This window comes from Coregonus lavaretus (assembly GCF_964263955.1).
Source record: "Coregonus lavaretus genome assembly, chromosome: 12".
Lineage (NCBI taxonomy): Eukaryota > Metazoa > Chordata > Actinopteri > Salmoniformes > Salmonidae > Coregonus > Coregonus lavaretus.
Genome location: NC_139999.1, coordinates 32841305 through 32851523, shown reverse-complemented (window position 1 = coordinate 32851523; position 10219 = coordinate 32841305). Strand labels below are relative to the sequence as shown.

The window sequence follows — 10219 nt, the reverse complement described above, 5'->3', positions numbered from 1 at the left end:
ATATACTCTGTAAACCAAGGAGGGAGAAGGAAAGGCCTGGATGTTCCTAAAATGAATTGACATTTCGATCCGTCGTAATGCAGTAATGGTCAAAAACCCACTCAAAGTGGCACAGTGTAATTACTTAGGCCTAATGCATGTAGATAAAAACAGACATAATTGATCCAAAATGTATGGGGAGAGGCATTTACAGTTGCTATTAGAGACATAGAAAGGTTTATCATTGAGGTGTGCAGTTGTTAATGGACAATTTTTCAGAGACATTATTCAATTATGAAGAGGGACCCTTTTATAGAAATCAGGGGCCCTTTCACAAAAACACACAAAAGACCCTAAAAGCAAAGATGGGAACATCTTGTGAATTTCTTAATTCACACATGGCACATCATTATAAAATCAGCCCCATGGGCACTATAAGATGTCAATGAGGTAGCTGGGGCTGGTTTTAGTGGACTACATTAGAAGTAGGCGTACTTAGTAAAACACCATTACCAGACTGAGTTGTCAGGCATCTGGAGAACTAGGTTATATATTTGATTTTACACTGTATGGGAAAATATGTGTGGACTAAATAAACTACTCACTTCCCCCCAAAAAGGACAAGTTGTAGAAGCAGGTTGAGACATGTCACATATGATGCACTCTACACAGTCTGGTCACATCATGGTTGATGAGATGTGTACATCTGCACATGAATAGTAGACTATCAAATTTGGATTTGTCCAATTAACAGTGATAGTCTACTATACATCGCTCACCTTAACACTGACATGAATAACAATACATTACAAAAATGTTGCAAATGAATGCTGAAGACCCATTGACAGTAGGTGATTATCACCTGCTCTGTGGCATTCTATACAGTACAGCATCTATCTCACTAGATGGCGACATATGTGGACCTATACATTTCTATTACTGTGGCAACCTTCATGCGCTATAATTTTCAAATATTTAATTAATCTGTCATTTCAGAAATGTTTGTGCACAATATACTTAAAGGGGCATTCTGCAGTTGCTACATCCATTGCTACATAAATTAATTACATGTAATAATAATAATATGCCATTTAGCAGACGCTTTTATCCAAAGCGACTTACAGTCATGCGTGCATACATTTTTACGTATGGGTGGTCCTGGGGATCGAACCCACTACCCTGGCGTTACAAGCGCCGTGCTCTACCAATTGAGCTACAGAGGACCACGCATTGATATTGGAGAGGTGCAATTCTTATTATACTGTGTGTGAAGACATTTATTGTCACTGAGTGTCAGGCTGTGTTGGTTCATTGTAGTGAACACTTGTCTTCTGCGCTTGTCATGTGTGGTTGCATCCTCCCCATACACCATAATGTCACCAAGTCAACATATAAGGCAACTCCAGGGCAGACAGCCAGGATGGTGGACATGATTGTACCCATTGATTGTACCCATTGATTGTACCCATTGATTCTTGAAGAATATCACTTATAAATGCTTCATGAGCTTAGTGCAACCATTGTACCCCATCAGAACACAAAATATAAGCTTGTTTTACTCCAATGTTTGTAAACAAAGGAAATGTAAACAAAAACTAAATAGCCTGAAAACATGGTTAAAACTCTAATTTTGATATATGAATTTGAGAGTGGTTCCATTTCTCCAGCCCCATCCCTTAGCTTTTTACCGAAACAGGGGCAGGGAGATTGCTTTGTTATTGTTTCAACTTGGCGCTTTAAAGCACTTACATGTATGTTATTTAATGTACTTATACTGTAGATGACATTCCGTTGGAGCCTCCACAATATAGGGCAAATTTGAAAATGTTTTCATGGCTGATTTAATTTTGACCAGTCAATTGAGTTCCGTTTGCTGGCATACCGTAAAATCATGAGTTAAAATCATCAGCAAGAGCACAATGCAGCCTCACACACTTTACAGATTTAACTGTTTCCCATTTGGTTTGCTGGTTCCGCAGGGTTCTCCCAGAGACTAATCTTTGTGACTAATTTCACTCATGTGACCTCAGAGACCAACCTGGACTCAGGGATAGATGTAACATGGTAAAGTAAATCCGGGACACTCCAATTAGTATGATATGTTATGTTTTGTATAGTATGTATTCAGTTGTGGATGTCCATCATCCATTTCATATGATATGTTACGAATTACATTTCATATGATATGTTATGAATTGCAATTAGTACAACATGTTACGAATTGCAAATCGTACAAAATGTTCAACAATTAGCAAAACGTGTGATATGTTACGAATTCCAATTTGTGTGGCTAACGTTAGCTAGGTGGCTAATGTTAGCTAGGCTAGGGGTTAGGGGTTACGGTTAGGGTTAAGGTTAGGGTTAGGAGTTAGGTTAAAGGGTTGTGGTTAGGGGAAGGGTTAGCTAACATGCTAAGTAGTTGCAAAGTAGCAAATTAGCTAAAGTTGTACGTGATGAGATTCGAACACACAACCTTTGGGTTGCTAGATGTTCTCTTTATACGCCCACGCCGACCAACAACCCTACTTTTGTTTTTGCCTTAAGTAACCTTCTGTCTTATGTGACTATACCAAACGTAACATATCATACTAATTTCAGGGTCCTGGATTTACATTTACTATGTCACGTCTAGTCTATGAGACCAGGCTGTAGAGACGCCTAAATAATTTCTGGTCTATATTTATCCTCCTGAGACCCAGCAATTCATTTTTGTCCTCTCTAGTGGACATCAGTTCTTGGTCCCTATCTCTGAAGCCATACAAGACACTGTATTAAGTCCTGTTGTCCCTTTGAGAGGACATTACCTGGGGCGGCAGGTAGCTTAGTGGGTAAGAGTGTTGTGCCAGTAACCGAAAGGTCACTGGTTCTAATCCCCGAGCCGACTAGGTGAAAAATCTGTCGATGTGCCCTTAAGCAAGGCACTTAACCCTAATTGCTCCTGTAAGTCGCTCTGGATAAGAGCGTCTGCTAAATGACGTAAATGTACATTCTGGGCTTTTCAATGATATCACATGTGCAGGGGTGTGACCTTGACAACTTTATCTTCCTGGTTCTTAAAAAATGGCTGCCATCAAAATTAGCACATTTTATGGAAATGTGAAAAGAAGTGTGTGCAATTATCCATTTTTTTGTGAGTTTGATATTCAAATTGTTTCTAGTAAGTGAATGTCTCAGGAATAGTTAAGTGAGTTGTCAGGACTGTTTAATAATTTTAAAACATTAAATAAGAGCTTATCAAGAAATATCCTCTGTAGTGGACACCCGGATGCCGCAACTATGTTTTTCACCTACTGTACCCATTGACTGTAATGTAAAATGTTTCATATTAATGTCCTAATGACCACTACAGAGGAACATTTTTACTTACAATAAAAGATCAATAACAATATATATATATATTTATATATATATATATGTTTTAATTCTCACCCCAAACACTTATGTTATGTAAAAAAACAAACATATAGGAGGATAATTATAGTAGCCTAAACCCTAGGGATAAAATAAAAAAGCGGGCATGTTTAGTACAAAAAAGATAACACAAACATTTGCACACATCTGTCATTTATTTAATATTTTTTATTATTAAATACATAGCTCTATGATAGGCTACATTTTTATGACCAAGTAGGCCTATTTTAATATGCAATTTATGCCACCGATGACTATCTGAATCTATTTCTATTCAGTCCTGCGCATGATACAGTATGTCCAGATGTGCATAAATAACAGGTGATGATTTGCTAATTCACTTGCTCAGATCTCAAACTCGGATTGGCTGCTTCAGAGATGCAACGCTCTAACTGGCTGGAGAGTGCACATTGGAAAAAAAACGAATCTGACAAAATCACTACACTTCACAGTGCGCCTTCAGTCCCGAGGATTCATACCAACAGCTGTGCGCAAAACTGACTTCCTTATGGGAACATATCAACCCTTTATGGATTAATGTCAAACTGGATGCAACGTACCATATCAAATGTGAGTATTAACAGACTAGTTAAAGTGGATTATAGGCTACAATTATGATGGATTTTGCTCTTACTGTATTTTAGACTAAAACTTGCAGGAATTCATCTCCTCGTATTTTCTCTTTCAGGAGTTAATTGTGACGGTCACTCTGAAATAAATAAAATGGTAAGTATTTTTCCATTCTGTCACCTAAGCATAGACTGCCATGCAATACAGTACAGTAGTAGGCAATGGCATTGAAATTGGTTTATGCTCAGTTTGCTCCAATTGTAATTTTTCTGTGCATAAAATGGCAATGAATTAGATAAACTATAGGCCTACCATATTTAAAATTAAATAGCCCAATTGTATTACAAGATACTAAATGAACTGTCTGTCCCTGAAATGATGGGGTTTTACACCAGCATATAGGGACAACATCTGCAGGGCAACAACGCTCTGTGCACAGACGGCGTTATCACGCATAATGTCTGACTAAATACCCAAATGCCTCTCCAGAGTGATGCTATCCACTGTAGGCTATGCCATGAGTCAGTTAAACAAACACATGGCAGTTTGTTAATGTGCTCTAAATCTATGAGGCAGATGGGTGTCTAATTTGTTAGATATACTTTTCATTTTCACTGTATGAAAAGGGCATCATAATTTCCTGTAACTGTAAAGGGTATTTTCCTTTGTGGAGGCCTATCTCTTGAAACTATACATGTGGTTTTACCACTTTGTCCATTTTGGCAACAAAAAAATCATCCCTGCAGGAAAATCATCCCTGCATAAGTCTGACTTTTATAAGCAAGTTGTGTCTGTTGTGTCTATGAGTGTACCACACAACCTGTGTTGTGGCTGCATTCTCAAGTTCCCGCTGTATCTAACATTGTTGTGATGAGAGCAAACAGAGGCAGAAGGTCTTGGCACAGGGTCAAATGCTTCAGTGGATAATAGAGGAGTTGGGGCACTTACCCACTGCATGAAAGGGCATAGGGTCACACACACTGACAGGACAGGAAAGAGAGGACTGTGGGGTGAACAGGACTGTTCATTCACTGGATGTGACCTCTATGGTCAGATATAAACCTGTGTCTCAGAGGGCTCCATGTTTCTCCTCCTCTGGTCTGCTAAACATTTCTCACCTCACTCTCAGATCAGTCCCCCATAAAGGTATGGAAGGTAAAGGTACGGTGGCCATGTCCGTATACCCATACTAGTGTACTACATACTTAAACTGCATACTATTTTCTCATCGTCATTGTCTAGTAAAAAGTATGCAGTATTCCACGGCTGCAACGCAGTAGCGGCTCCTGATTGGCTGAGTAGTTGGGGCGGGGCCGAGTGTGGGTGGATTTTCCCAAATTCAAAAGGCTATTGCACAGGCCTGATTAACGTGACATCAATAACACAGCTACATATCGAGTCCCCGGTGCCGCCACATTCAGAAATCAAAAGATGGTTTAGTATTTTGTTTAAAAGCTCTGACGAAGGCCAAGAGAACAAGAAACACTTTTCAAAAACAGAAATCCACTTTGGGTAGATGTAGCCTATGATGCAATACTCCTGATAATTTTAAGGAGAACAAAAACTACTTAGCCTATATTTGAACACCACCACAGAAGCTTCTGGAATCTTCTCAATTAAGTAGCTTAGTTTTGTTGTTGGCTATTTGAAGAGAACTAGGGCCTATCACTCGCAGCCCAACTCTTTCAGTTCATTGTGGAAAAGTGTGCATCGAATTCTACTAGAGGAAGAGCCGAAATTAGTATAACATCCTGTCATTTAAACCATACTAGATTTAAAAAATGTTTGGCATACTATTCAATATTATATTTTCGCATACTGAGAATGTGTCGTGCGTGGTTGCGTTGTTTCCTGCTATTCGTTGATTTCGGTAGCGCGTACCCATATCTAATTGATCAGCTGTTGTCAAAGCCAAAATGAGTATGACATCCGGGCATTTAAAGTATACTAGATTTTCTAAATGTTTGGAAAGAGGGAACCACTCCCTTGTATCTCCATTACAGGACATCATTATTATTGTAATGCTATTTGGTACTGTCGCAAGGTATTATCACTGTCATGAAAGGACTTAATGGATCCTCTCAATGTTTTATTTTTAACTAAGTTAACATTTCTGTCAGGACTACATGATTTACTCTTCTATCCCACTTTTTGAAGTATCAGTTTGTATATGTTTTGTAGCCCACCTTTTTCATTCAGAGGTAATGTTGTACGTGGTTCACACACCGTTATGCTCAGTCAACCCTGTTTGATTTTGAGTGTGAGCCGACTCTGCTCACTGGTTGGTTTGGACCAATCAGAGTGGGTCCCTGTGAATCAAAGGGAGAGGAAATGAGAGTATATGCTCTTTAGTGTGTCACAGCTGACTTTCATATGCAGGCATGCCGCACCTTTAAAGAGACTCACAGTTATACCTACATCCTGTGCCTTGAACTACATCAGAGAAACCTCAATCCCCCTGCACATCCCCCTACAGCAGGGATCATCAACTAGATTCAGCCACAATTTTTTCTTGAGCGGATGGTCAGGGGGCCGGAACATAATTACAAATAATTTGTAGACTGCAAACTGACCGCAAGAAGCCCAAACAGATATAATATTTGACAAAAATATTATCATTTCAAACCATGCCTATATTTCTATATGATCACATATATCTCTCTATTATGCGTGGGAATACTTTGGAACAGATTTCCAAAATTAAAATCACTTGGAGCTGATTTGCTGGTGTTTTTACAGTCTTTTATGTCCAACAATAAAATAAAATAAAACATTTTTTGTTGTTGCTAAAACAACTTGGAGTGGGTGGATCCATATGAAAACTGGTCAAGTGTGGTGTGATAGTTTTGTTTCTGAGAAGGGTGTGAGGTGCAGGACAGGTGAAGCAGGACAGGTTGAGCAGGACAGGTAAAGCAGGATAGGTAAAGCAGGACAGGTAAAGCAGTACAGGTAGAGCATAGGTGTTGTTAACCGCTCAAATGGATGATTGAGGGGAGTATTTACGGCCGTTTGGCTGTGTGAGTTCAAGTTTACAGAAGAGGCGTAGCTCTTCCAGACAGTCGAAACTTAGCAGCAGTCACCCACTCTTCAAGTCTGAGCCTGCCCTACAGAGCCGGTCTCCACTATAGTCACCAACAAATGCAGTGTGCTTATTAGAAATAGCTCTTTCTAATAAGCACACTACATTTGTGTGATTTTGTATTCACCGGCTTAATAGAAAATCTTTGCTATGACAAAAGAATAGCACTCAACCACTGACTTTGTTTTCTTTATCTAAACATAGTAATGTGTCATAGTGTGTGTGTACCAGCCTATGTCTGACCGTGTCCCCTGTCCCTCCCAGCTGTGTCTGCGTGACTCTGGGGACTGCCTGCGGGACCAGATGCACTACATGATGAGGTCCCTGCAGGACCTGAAGCACCTGAGGAGGACCTGCCCTGCTGCTGCCCCTGCCATCCCCCCTGCCCCTACCCTGGTCCACCGCTCTGCAGTGGCACGAGCCTGCCATCAGAGAGCACCGCAGAGGGAGCACCGTACCCGGCTGCGCATCTCTGACGCCAGTACGGCCAGCACCTACGACTCAGCCTGCTGTCTGGCCAGTCCTCTGGAGGAGGAGGAGGATGCAGGCAGCCGGCTGGGTCTGGGCCTTGGCCTGGGTCTGACCTCCCCCAGCAGTGAGAAGAGTCTTGAGTTTGACTCTGGCTACTCTGAGGCCTCCTGGCAGGACGAGGCCGTGGTGCTCAGGAGGACCAGGAACGTACGGGTGTCCTCCTCTGCCTGCCTCCGCACCAACCGGGCCTCCAGTGACCTGGTCCGGCCCAAATCCACATCAGACGCCTGCCTGGAGAGGTGGACCTCATTCGAGGCCAGTGACCCGGAGGACTGGACTACGTCACTGCTGACACGGGGACGGAACAGACAACCTCTGGTACTGGGGGACAACAGCTTTGCTGACCTCATACAGAACTGGATGGACCTACCGGACTGCCCTGAACCAGCAGAACTGAAGCCCATCTCTGGCTTCTTAGTAAACATGAGGCGGAAAATAGCTGGGATGTCAAAGAGTGTAGAGGGGAGGGTGAGGATGAGGTCCTCAGACTCTTCTTCACATGTGAGTCGGACAGCCATGGCCCCCAAACGACTCTCCTGCCCCCTAGGGGTGCAGGCCCCTGCCCCACGCCAGTCCCCCTTCTTCCACCAGTCCCATTCTGGCCTGCATGAACTAGACACAGACTTCTATCAGTTCACTGCCCTCATGAAGACTGGCAGCAGACAGCCTATTATCTGTAATGACATCGGCTACATCTGACTCCAGGTCAGCCACTAACAGACTCTCATTCTAAACAATGGACAATCCCCAAAGTCACTATTTTCATATGATAAACGTTATCACTTTGTTCTGACTATAAACTGCCAAAAATAAAACATATTATTTGAGATTGGAAATATTTGTTGTGTCATTGACATATTCAACTATAAGACTCAGGCTTTACAGTTGCTGAATACCAGTCAGAAGGAATGGAGAGCTATTACGGTAATAGTATTACCCAAAGGAAACTCTGCCTAGTAACAGTTAGACAAAGTGAGGCCAGAGTATTCAAATGAAATGAAATCAAATTTTATTTGCCACATGCGCCGAATACAACAGGTGTAGATATTACCGTGAAATGCTTACTTATTTAGCCTGCTGTCTTCACCGGAGATTAATTAATGTCCGTCAGAGTGAGGGGCGCTTCACTACTCACTGCACACACATGATCAAAAACATTTTTTACTACCTGCTGTGGGAGATGGAACACAAAGTAAGGTTAATTACGTTGTTAGAATCATATAGAAACTCAAGGCAAATAGCATAGAGATTGGTGGGAATCATGCAAGCTTGAGAAGAGAGGGTAACCCATTTGGACCGCTTAGTCACCAGACCACTGTTTATTTAAAACCGTTTTTATCATTCAAGTTATGTAACAATTGAATGACAAAATGAAAGTCCAAAGTTACCTCAAAGTAGGAAGAAATTATATTTTCCAAGGCCTCTTTCGTCTCAATTAATCCCCCAGTGCCTTCAGAATGTATTCATGACTTTTTCCACATTTTGTTGTGCTATAGCCTTTTTTTTGTGAGAGTCTGTGTCTCTGGCCTACACACAATTCCCCATAATGTCAAAGTGGAATTATGTTTTTAGAATTTTTTACAAATTAATACAAAATGAAAAGCTGAAATATCTTCAGTCAATAAGTACTCAACCCCTTTATTATGCCAAGCCTAAATAAGTTCAGGAGTAAAAATGTGCTTAACAAGTCACATAAGTTGCATGGACTCGCTCTGTGTGCAATAATAGTGTTTAACATGATTTTTTAATGTATCTCTGTACCCCCACACATACAATTACAGTGCCTTCGGAAAGTATTCAGACCCTTTGACTTTTTCCACATTTTGTTACGTTACAGCCTTATTCTAAAATGGATTAAATAAAACAAAATCCTCAGCAATCTACACACAATACCCCATATTGACAAAGTGACAACAGGTTTTTAGAAATGTTTGCAAATTTATAAAATATGAAAAACAGAAAATCTTATTTACGTAAGTATTTTGACCCTTTGCTATGAGACTCAAAATTGAGCTCAGGTGCATCCTGTTTCCATTGATCATCCTTGAGATGTTTCTACAACTTGATTGGAGTCCACCTGTGGTAAATTCAATTGATTGGATATGATTTGGAAAGGCACACACCTGTCTATATAAGGTCCCACAGTTGACAGTGCATGTCAGAGAAAAAACTAAGCCATGTGGTTGAAGGAATTGTCCGTAGAGCGCCAAGACAGGATTGAGTCGAGGCACAGATCTGGGTAGGGGTACCAAAACAATTATGCAGCATTTAAGGTACACAGTGCCTCCATCTTTCTTAAATGGAAGAAGTTCTTAAATGAAACCACCAAGACTCTTCGTAAAGCTGGCCGCAATCGGGGGAGAAGGGCCTTGGTCAGGGAGGTGACCAAGAACCCGATGGTCACTCTGACAGAGCTCTAGAGTTCCTCTGTGGAGATGGGAGAACCTTCCCAAAGGACAATCATCTCTGCAGCACTCCAACAATCAGGCATTTATGGTAGAGTGGCCAGACGGATGCCACTCCTCAGTAAAAGGCACATGACAGCCTGCTTGGAGTTTGCCAAAAGGCACCTAAAGACTCTCAGACCATGATAAACAAAATTCTCTGATCTGATTAAACCAAGATTGAACTCTTTGGCCTAAATGCCAA

At 41.2% G+C, this 10219-nt stretch overlaps 1 protein-coding gene across 1 annotated transcript; it reads left to right on the top strand.

The window, feature by feature from the left end:
- Positions 1–3843: 3843 nt before the first annotated feature.
- Positions 3844–9365, top strand: LOC311138213 (PAK4-inhibitor inka1-like). Its single transcript, XM_084172885.1, has 3 exons — positions 3844–3960; positions 4079–4116; positions 7304–9365. The coding sequence occupies exons 2-3, from the start codon at positions 4114–4116 to the stop codon at positions 8267–8269; spliced, it is 969 nt and encodes a 322-aa protein (XP_084029011.1). The 5' UTR covers positions 3844–3960; positions 4079–4113; the 3' UTR covers positions 8270–9365.
- The last annotated feature ends 854 nt before the right edge of the window (positions 9366–10219 follow it).